This window comes from Phyllopteryx taeniolatus, chromosome 7 (assembly GCF_024500385.1).
Source record: "Phyllopteryx taeniolatus isolate TA_2022b chromosome 7, UOR_Ptae_1.2, whole genome shotgun sequence".
NCBI lineage: Eukaryota > Metazoa > Chordata > Actinopteri > Syngnathiformes > Syngnathidae > Phyllopteryx > Phyllopteryx taeniolatus.
Window position 1 is genome coordinate 4,412,543 of NC_084508.1, and position 14,416 is coordinate 4,426,958.

General features: G+C 46.1%; 1 protein-coding gene across 2 annotated transcripts; it reads right to left on the reverse strand.

Moving 5' to 3' along the window:
• Positions 1-604: 604 nt before the first annotated feature.
• Positions 605-14,391, reverse strand: cherp (calcium homeostasis endoplasmic reticulum protein). 2 transcript variants are annotated; one of them, XM_061780047.1, is made up of 20 exons: positions 14,240-14,391; positions 13,046-13,219; positions 12,858-12,896; positions 10,697-10,875; positions 9,574-9,711; positions 9,322-9,473; positions 8,781-8,892; positions 8,591-8,680; positions 7,383-7,560; positions 5,555-5,715; positions 5,199-5,444; positions 4,916-5,111; positions 4,436-4,692; positions 3,708-3,841; positions 3,543-3,629; positions 2,786-2,941; positions 2,602-2,709; positions 1,884-1,981; positions 1,605-1,790; positions 605-1,377 (listed from the first exon to the last, which is right to left on the reverse strand). In XM_061780047.1, exons 1-20 carry the CDS (start codon positions 14,262-14,264, stop codon positions 1,340-1,342), a joined length of 2,754 nt encoding a protein of 917 aa, XP_061636031.1. In that variant the 5' UTR covers positions 14,265-14,391; the 3' UTR covers positions 605-1,339. The 2 variants fall into 2 exon arrangements, with proteins under 2 accessions (XP_061636031.1, XP_061636032.1); XM_061780048.1 differs by lacking the exon at positions 12,858-12,896.
• Between the last annotated feature and the right edge of the window lie 25 nt (positions 14,392-14,416).

The window sequence follows — 14,416 nt, forward strand, 5'->3', positions numbered from 1 at the left end:
AATGGCACCATTCAATCATCACTAGATGGCAGACATTGCGAAGTCTTCTCCATCAGGAATATACTCAAGAATAGGAAGCAGTTCAACAAATTTAAAGGCAAGCCTACGTTCCTAGTTTGGTAAAGAGACATTGTCAGCGCCACGATTGTTTCAGAAGTAGAAGTTCGGCGAAGGAGGCTTTGTCGGGTTAGCTGCCAGGAAGAGCACAATAGCAGCTTATTTATTTGGTAAGACACCAGGTGACGCTTAGCTCAGCTTAGTGTTGTATACAACGGAACTGACCGGAAGGTTACTAAATTGCACACAATTCACAGTCAGAGTTTCATGCAAACGAGTGCAACATAAATGTAACCCAACGGTTAACTAAGACACATTCAATGAATGTCTGGTAACATAAGCACCCTTAAACAAAAACGATTAACGTTCTTACCACAGCAACATTTTAGCATAGAATGGCGCAATGCATGCTGGGAACCAAAGTTAATGCGAGTAAAGCGCGATACGGCGAGGGAGGACTGCAGTTCTGCATTTAGCATTATGGCTCATCGATTGATTGACAGGTGCCTCAATTTAAAAGTTAGAATCAACTCACAGAGGCCACAAACTATCTTGAAAGTTTAATGACACACGTTACATTGTGACTTTTTTTTTAAAACATTTACGTTTTCAAAAATATTGTTTGTAGTCTTTTAGGTACGTGGAATTGTTTGCAGGCGTTGCCATGTCAACAAAGCTTCATTTCTTCAGCCAGACTGCCACCCGTGGCTCTTTCCGTTACTGCATTTGAGCAGAGAAGACGCCATAACAGATCAGACGTGCCCATAATAAAATACATTTGCTGTCCTGATCTGTGTAAAAGTTGAGGTTCATAAGTGTGCCTTATCAGTATTTCCATTTAAAATGGTTTAAAATGGACTCTGATGCCATCTTTATGATGAAGGGCTATATAAATAAACTTGACTTATTAGAAAATATAGAATTCATTTTTTGTGATTGACAGTGCCTGAGACATTGACCTTTTTCAGTAGTGCAAAATAAAACAATTATATTTTAGTTGCTAAAAGAAAAATCTACAAACCCATTTGCGAGCATGAGTGGAGTTTATTTTGTTTTTGTCTACACACTTGCTACCACTCTATGACTCTGTGTTACAAATAAAAGTCAATATTGTACTTTTTATGAAAAAAAAAAAAGAAGAATCAAACTAGTAGTAGTAGTAGTAGGAGACACAAATATGTTATTCATGACAATGCATCATTCCACAATATTTGTGGTTTGACAATTGAAAAAGGGTGAAAGGTAAAAACCGGCGATGAGGCTGTGGCGCTCTTTGATGACATCATTCCGCGGGAGGAGCCTCCTGAGGTTCTCGGTTCACTGAGGCAAGAAAGGGACAACTGTTGGATTTCTCTTGTTCACAATCACTCCCCATCAACAATACAATCGGTTCCTATTTTGGGCGGCACTATCAAGCGCCGCTATTTACAAATCCCTGCATGGTGATTAGGGAGGAGGAAACGAGTGAATGATTGCGAACGTTTCAGTGGACATTTCAGGGAACTTTCTATCCCTGGATAGCGAGCAGGGAGTGTGTGCGTCTGTACCTTCCTCTCGCGCCTTCATGCGCGCCACAAAGTTGAAGCTCTTGTTCCTGCGATAGTTCTCGTAGGGGTCGTCCAGGGAGACGCCGACGCCCTTGTACTGGTCCCACTTGTCGCGGATGTCGCCTCCTTTGATGGGGTCCTGGATGCCCTGCTCCTTGGCACCCAGACCACCAGAGCCACTCCAGCCTTAGGACACACACACACACACAAATATGTGGATGCCAGGCTCCGCACAGCCGCACACACACACACACACACACACACACACACACATCTTACCCATCTTCATGAGGAGCTGATGTCCTTTGTTCTCCTCGCCCAAGCGGGAGTCGGGGGGGCCTTTGGAGGAGGCGGCGCCGCCGGCGGACGACGTGGAGCTGCACAAGTCGTTAAAACGAGATAATAGTTATTTTACAATTTCTTTTTCTGTTACCAATGAAGTTACCATACAATGTGATACAAGTAACCACAGAAGTTGGTGTACAATGTCTTACTACACAAGTTATGTTACTAGTAGTAACTCTACAGTGGCTTACAAGTGACATACAATTCAAGTTACAATACATTGGCTTTCTGTACTAGTTACTCTTTTGCCACTAATAAAGTTATTGTACAATGTATTAATAGCAACATTACTATGTTGCAATCAGTTAGAAAATGATGTTACCACCACTAAATAATTAATTTACTGTACGTGTTACTAATAAATGACTGTTACTAATAAAGTTGCTCTACAATGGGTTACTAAAAGGTTACTATGTTAGAACGAGTTAGAATGTGTTACTAATATTATACAATTTGTTAGTAATATAATGAGTTAGTATGCAATGTATTATGAATAAAGTTACTATGTTCCTAATAAAGTTACAATACAATGTATTACTAATAGTCACTATACTAGTCTCGATGTTACTAATAAAGTTACTGTGCGTGTTATTAATAACGTTACCATAAGTTAATGTGTTGCTAATGAAGTTAGGAGTCAGCGTGTACTCACGGTGGTGAGGAGCTGCGTGATTTATGTCCTCGGCGCCTCCTGGTGGGCGAGCGTGAACGCGACCTGGAGCGAGAGCGACTCCGCGACGACCTGGATCCACTCCTGGACCTACGGGCGCCCAAAACACACTTACAGTTAGCACGTTGCATGTAGCAGCTACCACGTAGCACGGGGGCACTCAGACCTGGAGCGCGAGTAGGATCGTGAGCGGCTTCGGGAGCGTGAGGAGCGAGACCTGGACCTGGACCTGGACCTGGACTTGGAGGAGCGAGAACTGGACGGCGAGGAGGATCTGCCCCGGCTGCCCGAGCGACTCCTGGAACGACTGCTCACACGAACGCTGAGCACCGACCACAAAACATCAAGTCAAACGCAACTCGTTTTCTTGCTCTCTTCTGATTTTTGTTCTCTCTATCTCCCCTGTAAAAACACATCCCAGACGTTCTTATTGCTAGTTTTGTCTTTTGTTATTGCTGTTTGTTGTCTCCTTTCTCTCCACGTGTCCCCACTTCAAATCAGGAACTAGTGTCGTCCCTGCTATTCTCTCTTCACTTGGTCTGCCATCGCTCAAACTACATACCAACAATGTTATTGCCATTTTTTTTTGTATTTTGTTCTTGCTTTGTTTCCTTTCCTCTCCGCCTGTTCCACATCAGATCGTCTTGTCCGTCCGTGTCTTATTGAGTCGTCTGTTTATCGACGACACGCGCAGGTGTTGTTGATGCTGTTTGTCGTCTCTTCTGTCTCCCTTCTACACTAAGAACCAGAAGGTGTTGATCCAGCTATTATCTTTTGTTTGCTTTTTTTTGCCACCTTTTTAAAACCCCAAAGAATCAATTAGCAGGTTGATGTTGCTATTTTCCTTTGCTAATCCTCTCTCCTCTCCAACATGTACTGCCCTCGGGCATTTCCGAAACAAACGTCTCACGTGGCAAACGCACCTGTTGCGCTTCTCTTGACCTTTTTTTCTGCGCGCTCTCATCTTGGCCCGGAAGAACTCGTACAGGCCGTTCTGTTCCCATCCTTCGCTGGTAGACCACACAGGACACACATTTCACTGCGCGTCCGGAACCTTCTCAAGAAGACGACAGCGCGGACGTGCGTACCTGTTGCGGGGCCGGTCGTGGGAGGGGGGGCTGTAGAAGGCTTCCACGGCGGCCAGCAGGCGTTCGCTCGGGGGCATGGGGGGTGGCAGGCGGATGTCTTTTGGATCCAGAGGTTTATAGTCGTAGTCCTCCAGCTGAGCAGAGAACCAGGTCGGCAGGGTTGCAAAATATTCAGTTGGAAACTTTCCATGGGAATTTACTTATTTCTATAACTGAAGTTTGGCTTTGAATAGGGAACTTAAATATAGTTGGGGAAAATATATTTGAACATAATCCTGACTAAAACAACCAGATCTCATGCAAGTGCAGTGGTGGCCTGGCCCTAAGAGTGCCACCATTTACGGGATTTTCGAGTTACGAGCCGTTACTTGGTCGATATTTGGGCTTTGTGCTGCAAGCCAAAATGTGAGCAAGCCTTAGATACGCCGCCGCTCAAGTGAAGCGGGGAAAACAATGGCGCAATTAAGGTGCTGTATTACCCTATGTGTATGTTACATGGACGTTCTGCTTATGACAAAACTAAATGTTTGTATTGATTCTTCAATGTGATGCCTTATTAACCTCCCCGTTAATTCCAACTGCAACGTTCGCTTCGTGGAATACAGTATTTCCAAAATTCTTAACTTCACAAGAAAACTGGAACTTTAGAAACCCTAAAGATCATTCAGGCGTGATTGTTTTCATCTGGTCTCCACTGCGGTTCTGGTTCCGTGACTTCCTTGACTCACTTTGACCAGCGGCGCCATGAGGCCGGCAGGAAGGTCGAAGTAGGGAACGTTGGGCACCAGGCTGGGGTCGTCCTGGACGGGAACCGGGGGCTGCCGGTGGCGCACGTGCGGCGAATGGCCGTTGAACCCGTGGGGGGGCGGAGGCCCGTAGTCTGGGTGCTGGGATCCCCCCCACGGAGGATGGTCGCCCCCCATGCCGGAGGGGGGGAGCCTCTGGTTGGAGTGGTGGGGAGGGGGCGGCGGCGGACCCGGCATGTCTGGTGACAAACCAATGAGACGTTAGCGAGAGAGAAGAGGTGTTGTTGCTGCGCCGTGTGAGTAAAGCAGCAGTTGCGTGAAGGTTTGTAATTGCCGGAAAAAGCAACGCTAATTTCTATTAGCCGGCCAATGTCATTTTACCTTTTATGTTAGCATTAAGCTCGTGGACTTAAAAAATGTGCTTTAATACGTTTCAATGTGTTTACAGCATGTCTCACTCACCCCTGGGGAAGTCTCCCTGAGAGTAGTCGAAGCGGTGAGGCGTGTAGGGCGACCGGTCGTAGTGGTGTCGCGGAGGGAAGTCGTCCTGCATGAAGCGCGACGGGAAGCGTCCGAAAGAGTGCGGCGGCGGGGGCTGGTTGAAGGGCGGCGGCTGCTGCTGGTGGGGGGGAAAGGGGCCTCTGAAGTGGGGTGGCCTCTGTATAAAATACAAAGATTTAAAAAAACAATCCGATTAAAGTTTAGCGTAAATGAAAGAAGAAGCAAGAAGCTGTCCGTCACATGCCTGCATGCGGGGCGGAAAGGGCGGCTCCCTCTGGCCCCAGGGCGGCTGCTCGGGCTGGTTCCCCCACGGAGGCTGCTGGTCGTACGAGTTCCAAGAAGGAGGACCCGGATCGGGACCGCTCCAGGGCCCCCCGTCTCTGGGCGGACCCCCGCTCCAGTTGCCCGGCTCCCTCTGGTCGTTCCACATCCCCTCGTGGCTGTTCCAGGGCGGACACGGCGGGGGCGGCTGGTTCGGGTCGAAAGGAGGCTGAAGGGGGACAAAAAGGACAAAGGAGGTTAAGGGGGGGGGGGGGGAGGAGGACTGCCGGGACCACCGGGACCCTGATCCGGTTGAGGACTGTTGATGGGGCTTTTTACCGGTTGGTTGGGGTTCCACGGGCCCATGTGCTGGGAGTCGTACCACGCGGGCTTGGGGGGGAGGTCGGAGGGTCCGCCGGGGTTGCTGGGGTCCTGGGATCGCGACGGCGCTTCGTCAAACTCGCCCGGCGGAGGACCCGACATTGGGGGCTTCGCCTCGGCTGCAGCGAACACCAGCGCGACATCGTTACACAACATCATACGTGTCACGACATCGCATGTAAAATGAAGAAAACGTGACATCGCATTTGAAATGTCATGACATCACATGTATACACAATGTCACGTGACAACACATGCGAGATGAGATCATGGCATCACAAGTGAAATAACATCACGTGACGTGGAATCGCATGTGACATGATGTACAATATCGTGACATCACTTGAAAGAATGACGACACCACACAGCATGTGACTGTTATACAAAATGTCATGATGTCACATGTTACATTGGAATTTGGAGTTACATTTATTACATTTAAATTCAACGATCAATTTGAAGTTACTAATTCCTGAACTATTTTTCTATACCTTATAAAACTTTTGCTGAAGCAGTATATAAGTCCTTATTTTGCCGTTACATTTTTTTTGTGAATGTAACCTTCCCTAAACTTTTGAATGCACATGTAACTATATAGTTGACTATATAAAAATCTAGATAGTGATTTGGGAACATGGAATTGAGTGAATCGTTCCAAACGCAGAGTCATCCACTCGTTCCGTACTCCCTAATCGCTACAAACGGATTTTGAGGGGACTATTTACGAAATAGTCCACCTTATGAACAACTGGACGTGCATTCAACAGTTTTCACAAGGTCGAATTTGAAATTCGCTTGTGAGGGTTATAGCGCATTGAAGGCGCATCCTGAAATTCCGTTTGTGCGCAGTGCGAGTTGACACGTATTCGAGTCTGCGAGTCATTTGAGGATACACTGACAGCAGACCGACTTGTTTCTGCAGGTGTCGCTTGACGTCTGCTTAGCGTGTCTGCGTGCGCGCGGGATGACTCACAGTGCTGCTACCTTAGCGTGCGAACGGCAATTTGTTATTGTTTGCTGGCGATGGCGAGGGACACAGACACAGTGTACTTTGACTTGAAAGAAATGTAGTTAATGTGGCGTTTAATGGGCTAACCACAAATGCACAAGAATAAATAAGTACAAAACACACAGGGACAAGTACGCACACACACATTCGCGAACAGGTACACGCACGTGCAAACACACACACACACACACAGATTTAAAAGGTTACGCAGTCATATTAAGCTTTGGTGCATTTTAGATTCATCCTGAAATTTTACCCGAAAGCCAAATATCTTGGGCTGAAAGATTTTTTAAAAAGAAGAAAAAAAGACATAAAACAAAAATGCGAACATTTAAAAAAATAATAATACTACTAAACTTTTTAATTTCCATCCTTTATTAAAATACAGGATATTATTTCAAAATTTGGAATTTGTTATGATTCAGTGGCTGGTTTGGTCGATAACTCGGCAACAATGTTGAGCACTATTTTCCAAAATAAAAGCAGATGTTAGCAAACGTCTTATTTCATGAAATGCAAAGATAATCAGGCTGATTTCACGGAGGACTAAAGAAATCGGAGAATACTTCGGAGGATTTAAACAATTTCTAAGCAATCATTATCAAAATAGTTGTGGATTAATTTCATAATCAATGAGTTGTCAGTTAATCGATGAATTGTTGCACCTGTGCAAATATGCCAAACTTTTGGTGAGTAGCGTACAACATGACATGATGCCATCGTCGCGTGTTGGATACGCACAGCGACGCGATGACGTGACGACGGCGAAGGCGTCACCTGCTTGCGTGGTCATGGGCTTCTCCGCGTCAGCGGCCGGCGGCGGCAGCTGGGTGGCGGGCTGCTGCTGGAGGCTGGCCACAAAGTCTTCGTGCTGGCTCTTGAGGACTTGGATCTGCTGCTGGAAGGCCAGCTGGATGGGCTGGACCACGCCGGCGTACTCGGTGATCAGCGAGGCCTACGGGAGACGCGCGCCACGAGCGGGGGTCAATGCGAGGTCACGGACATCAGAGGGCACCGTGCTAACGCTCGAAGACGCGGCTGAATGGATTCTTGTATTTTTGTTAGTTACTTTTATCGATTTTTTCCGCAGCTTCTGTAGCTCAAAGCGCCTCTCTGCTGATGTGCACGGCGTGCACTAACATGGCTGCGAACACAGGAGCTAGTTTACAAAAGCACAATCCGTGTTGACAACTTAGTCGCTTACCGACCCATCGAACAACTATTTTTTAGTTTTTTTTCAACGCAACTTTAATTAATGCTCGGAAACAGACAACAAAAAGCGCAACCACTTCCACATTGTTTTGTGCAAGATCAGAATTAGGGCTGCAACTAATAATTATTCTGATAAACGATTAACCTGTGGATTATTTTTCGATTATTTGATGAATTGGAAAATATATATATATATATTTTTTATTTCTATCCCCTTTATTCAAAAACAGGACATTATTTCAAATTGACAAACATAAATTGATTAGGATTTAGTTCCCGGTTTGGTTCGTAACATCTATCAGCCAAACATTGCTGTTGATCATAGTTTTGAAGGAAAAGCAGAAGTTTGCAAATGTCTTATTTTGAAAAACAACAAAGATAATCCATCTGCTTTCATGGAGAACAACAGAAACTGGATAATGTTTACCCATGAGAGGCCAATAGATTAACAGCTGATTAATCGATTCATTGCTGCGCCGCTAGCTGAATGATTTTGCCGTTGTTTTGAAGCCTGGCGGACACTCAGCCAAGGTATATGCTTCCAAGCATCAAACTTTTTTTCCAAGGTCTACGAAGAATTATTTTTCTGCTATTTCTGTGGAAGTCGATGCTGCGGAAAAAAAAAAAAAGGTTTAAAGCTTGCTTGGTATCAAGAGAAATCAAGACAATCTCGGGGGGTGGGGCATCAGTTAAAATCGCTTCTAACTATTTTTGGGAATATAAATCGTACATTTTATTTTCAGGCCATATCGGTCAAATTCTGCGGTTCACACCTGGTACTGGCCCAGACCGAGAGCTGGATTCTGGAGTTGCTGAATGGTCTCCTCATCGAAGTAGCCGTTCTTCTCCCACAGCTGCAACAGCTGAGGAACAGGAGGACCCAAAAAAAGTCAAGAATTGAGTTGGCTAGTTTTCCACAAAGTAACCATCAGCGGGTAGCCCAAAGAAAACAAGAGCCTTCACCCTGGTGATCTTCTGCTGCTTCTCCTCCTCCACAGCCAAGAAGCTGGTGCAGTAGATTGGAACCACAACCTTCTGCAGCGCCGCCAACAAATCCTTCTGCTGCTTGCGCTGGCTGCAAAGACGACACGTCGCACGTCACTCGCTACACGCTATACATTCAATGACACGATGTCACGCTAAAGCATATCGCGTGACATCGCAACACGCGATATGCGAGTCACGCTACTCCAAGAGACGCGACAGCACATCACACGACAGTCCTTTACGTTACAACACGCTACATGCTAGCATAATAGAGAAAAGGTTACATTATGTTGTGCGACTGCGTGACAAGTCATGACTTCATGTTTTACAGCAGTCAAAAGTGAAGTTTGGACAAAAGTACCGGGACACCAACAAATGAGCATTTGCGGATTATTTGTTCAGACAAACGCAACACAGTCACACTCACAAATTGAGAATATTCACACGTGGGACGGCCCGGCCCTCTGCCCGCTAGGCGGCAGTATTGCGATGACATCACAATTTGTTCATCGCCTACCAGTGATGTAGCACGTCATTGGTCAGGTAGATGAGATGTAGGCGGAGCTCAAAATGCGCTCCCTCAGCAGCGATGCGGTTGCGAAGGTGCGACGTCATCAGCTCGCAGTGCTGCGGCGTCTTGGCGTTGTTGAACATCCAGTTCTTTCCCGCCTGCCGCACGCACGCGGAAAACATCGTTCAGCGCATTTCTCCGGCGGCCGGCTCGAGTTGGCGCGGCTAGCTGGCGCGGGCGTGGCCGACAGCCGCTTACCGAAATGGCGTCTTTGGTGCACGTGTCAATGATGGGCTGCAGCAGGCTGTCCATCTCGGCGACGTCCAGATGAGTTTCCGCGATCAACTTCTGGATCTGCTCCTCTGCCGCCGCCGCGATGGCTGCGCTCACTTGTTCCTACGCGCGCACGTTAACATGTGTAACGTTACGGGAATATGCTACAAACACAATGCTGTAAATATGCTACATTCCAGCTAGACAAAGTTACATATATTAATATGAGAGTTTTATAGACATTAAGTATGTGATACGGCGCATTCAGCGTATAAATATTAAATATGATGTGAATGTAGTAAATTGGCGGTATGGTTTTGAATGTCGTGTAAATATGCAACATTAGAGGTGCATAAATATGATGTAAATGTCAATCGGCAGCACATCCAAAAAATATGAAGCAAATATGGTACATCGGAGGTGTATCGGAGTGGTCAAATCTAAGATTTGGATCCAGTCTGATGCGATGCGATCCTCATTTTTTTTGTTGACATCGGACCGATTTCCAATCTCGAAGATTGGATCAGCCCCCCATACCATTTACATTCGTGTCTGAATTTTCGTAGAGATGTGCAGAGAAATGATGACATTATAATTGTTTGACTCTAATCTAAGGCTATTTTTTTTTAGCAGCTTTTCAATCGGCAACATCACACAAATGCGGTCCCCCAAAAAGCCAAATTTCTCCTGAACCCATCCTCGGATTTTCAAAATGCGTGTTGCGTTGTACTCCGTTGAAGTGGCCGTTCCAACCAGACTTTGCATTTTGACAGATTGTCATTTTCGGGGAAATCTCGTCATGTTGCTGAATAAATATAATGTAAATACAGGAAGTCCTCGATTTACGAACGAGTTCCGTTCCTACGCTGGCGAAGTAACATGAATTTCCGCGTAAGTCACAAACACAGACAAGCGCTATGCGCTAGCTAAGCAGAAACCGTATGGTGCTGGGGCAAAATGGCGGACGAGGCACGGGGGTCGTAAAGTCAAAACGTCATAAATCGAGGACTTCCTGCATGTTACATTAGCGCCATTAAATAGAATGCAAATGTGCTGCATTAGAGATTGAGGTTGAGAAGATTATTTATGGTCTATTGGAGGTGTGTACCTGTCTGAGCGTGTGCAGATGTTGCTCCTGGTGCTGCAGGTTCCACAGACTCTGCTGGATGACGTCATCCATGGCGGGCGTGGTGCCGGAGGCGGCGGCGGCGGAGGCCGGTGGCGCCATCATGGGCACAGGCGGCGGCGGGATGTCCAGCACGTCCAAGGCGCCCGGGTTGTAGAGTTCTGCACACACGGGAAGTCCACCCAGCTTGAGCGCGCACGCATGTTCACCCAAAATGGTGGCCGGGAGATGGCAACGTGCGGCCATGACAGTCAGACGCAGCGGCGGTCACCCAATGTGAACATTTTAAATCCGCTTGTGCCAAATTTAAGGGCGCTCCCTCGTGAAATGCCAGCACAAGTCCAGGACGATATGGATTCAATTTCATATCGGTATTTTATTCAGCGGTAATTCGGGATGTAACGTTATGTATCTCTCTCGTTTCGGCTTTATCACGGTAGTAATCTCACGGTACAATAATTGTTGCGATACAGGGGGTAACGCTCACGGTATTTCGCGAAGCAACAAACACAACTGGACCATTGGTGATTTTTAAACGCTTTGACAGTAGATTTAAGGGTGAAATGTCATTTTTGAAGGAGGTCTCCATTTGGAAAATCCCATTTTACCAATAAGGAGCCGACGACGCCATGTTCTTCAAATGCTGCATTTTTGGGGATGACCGCTCGTTTCTCTGCATCGGGGGCCCGCCATACTCCGAGATTCTTTGCACGCCAACGCTCCGTCCTGACTAATATTTCCACAGTTGATATTTTGAAGTGCCAATCAAGCCCACTTGGAACACAGCCGATCACGAGCCTCCCCTCCCGCGATGAAAGCCTGCGTATGGCGGGCGTCGGGCCCAAACCTCCTATGCCCACATTTGCTCATTTCACATTTTTTCACAACCCGACAACATCGGTCGGTCCCCGTGTGGCCATGTGGTGATTTTCATAAATGATTGGTCTATCATTTAGTGTTGAAAATGACAATGCAATGCTGACGGGGCGACAAACGCGCCGTTTTTGGGTGTGCCTGAAAAGCGACGCTTATGCGCATACGGTACGAGGAGTCCACACGACGCCGGCCGGCGACGCGCAAGTAACGTCCCGGAACAATCGGAAATAAGGCTCTTAAAACATGGATACGTCCGTGACAAATAATAATAAAAAAGCTCAAGGGCCACAACATTCGGCACAACACTGCAAAAACCACGACGTCATCATGCATCGGCGTATCCTGCCCCCCTAAAAAATAATATCATCAAACAGAATACGATACAAATGAGAACATGTGCCAGCAATCGCAACGCAACCGATGTGGACGCACGCATGCAGACGCTCAACAATGCCCTCCGGTTGCCATGACGACCACTATGCCAAACCCGTCCCGCCAACTTCACTTGACAGAGAAATATGTATTTTGCGTGTTTTAACAATATCAAAAGGGACATTTTCTGGAAATTTCGCATTTTTTAACTGTGATTTGGATGCAAATAGTTGTTTGTGTCTGGCGTGCCTCGTGCCCACCCATCAAGTGTGAAATTAAACAACCAACCAAGTTGCCTTATAAGGTGCTTTTGTTGCAGTGTCATTAAGAACAAGCCACAAGAGGCAGAGAAGGTCCCCTACTGGTAGTATTTGTTGTTGCCACAGAGCGGGGAGACTATAAGCCTGTCAATATTCTTTTATGTGGTGTTTGTGCGTGCTGCTGCTCCATTTGTGTTAACGTAGCAGCTGTTTGACAGTTTATAATTGACGTAATATCAATGCTAACTTCTCTTAGCCCGCCTATGACATTTCAAATTATGTGTTAGCAATAAGCTAGCAGATGTTGATTTAAAATACTGATTTGTTGTATGCTCTGTATGTGTTGACGCTCTGATTGTCTTAACGTAAAACTAATATATATATATATATATATATATATATATATATATATGTGTATATATGTGTGGAATCTCTAGATCACAAACTTTCACCTATTGCGGTCGGGTCCACGGTAAACAGGCGCTTACTGCATGTCCCCTTTCAATCTGACAGCACGTGATAAAACATACCAAGATGACAAAAGCAGCAACTAAAAACAAACCAAAGCGTCGCCAAGCACAAGTCATGAGCTGAAACTCTGAATGGATCTGGCAGCTTTGCTTCCAAATAAATACCTTCAGATTTACACTCCTCCCCATCGTGGGTAGAGGGATCTAAGTGGAGAAGAAGCACATTTTAATGCAAGCCCCGCACGTCCACAATCATGTCACACGAGTGAGCGAAGGTGGCCGACGTTCCCGCGCGTCCCGCGTGAGCAAAATGTGCATTTAGAACATAGGACGGCCGCCGTGGAAGTACATACGCTGCTGCTGCGCCAGAGCCAGCTTGCACTTGTAGTAGCTGAAGTAGTCGCCACCGAACAGGAAGGAGAACTTGGGGTTGTCCTTCTGCTTGTCCATGGTCATCTTCTCGAACTCGGGACCATTCCGGGCCACGAACTGGGCCAGCTTGTCGATCACGTTGCGAAGCTCTTGATCTGCGACAAACAAACGTGTATCAAGATTTTTTTAGGACCTGGAAAATTACTGAGGCGCTGACGCGAGACGGAAATACTGAGAATTCAAAGGGGAGAAATGTTCAATGTCAGACTTGAAAATGTGTCAATTACAGTACTAATATAATGACAATTGTTTAAATGTTAACAGTTGAAACGTGAATATATAGCAACTACAACAAGTATTGAAAACGCAAATGCCCTGCGTAAAATTAACAAATTAAAGTTGGAATGGTTTGAATCTGTTGACAAAGTTGAAAGGAGGTGGTGAAATGGTAAAATATTCATTTTGATTTGTGAATCTTATCATGGAAATTGTGGATTATTGAAAAATGTGAAGATTCTGCAAATAAGGGGTGGGGGGGGGGGGGGGGTCTCCGAGATGTTCTGAAATTGTTGAACAGTTTTGAGATGGGGATATTTGAAATCAGTTGAGAAATGTGACGGCGGGCTAAATATGCAAGAGAGCTGCAAAGATTTGGGAATGTTCTTGTAGAAAAGGTGAACTGTTGAAAAATGAGGGACAATAAAAGATGCCGTGAGTGATCTCAACAGTTTCATGCAACGATGAGTTGAATGCGTCAAAATTTTCCATTGCTTTTTTGAGAATATTTTTGATGGAATATTTGAAATTGCGGAGAATACAACGGTTTGAATCGGGCCAGAATTTGTTAGGGTTAGGTAACATTGGAAAATGCCAATTGAGTCGTGGATGCTGTTCAGAATTCACACCATTAAGATCCATTTGCTCTGAATGACACCAGGACGCGTTTCTGAAAGATTCTGCTCTAAAATAACACCAAATGTAACCAATAAACTATCACCTGTCAAAGTTTTCCAGTTAAACTAAGCACAATAAACGATTTGAACGAGAACCAGGTTAGAATCACGTTAGCCGAAATGCTCAGCAGAGCGCCGGGGGATGCTAGCGCGGTTAGCATACGTGCTAGCCACCAACTCAATGGATGTCAGACAAACCACAACCGCGTCGTGATTTCCCACCTTCCGGCGGCGTGGGGGTTTCCATGACGACGTTCGTTTATGGGAACTCTTGTGAAATTGCTCAATGTAATCCCAAATCTCCGCGAAACGGTCCCGCTAACTCATTTAGCAGCAAGAGCGTTTGACAAGAACGCTCGCATTTTGGCTCACTGGCCAACAGCGGAAGTGGCGCGCGGA

What these genes read in the sequence shown, in the direction of transcription:
- cherp (XM_061780047.1), bottom strand. Translation starts at nt 14,264, where the DNA reads ATGGAAACCCCCACGCCGCCGGAAG. An exon ending in GCCCATGACCACGCAAGCAG is followed by an intron (nt 5,716 to 7,382) that starts GTGACGCCTTCG and finishes TGTTCGCTGCAG; the next exon opens with CCGAGGCGAAGCCCCCAATG. An exon ending in TCATGGCGCCGCTGGTCAAA is followed by an intron (nt 3,842 to 4,435) that starts GTGAGTCAAGGA and finishes TTCTCTGCTCAG; the next exon opens with CTGGAGGACTACGACTATAA.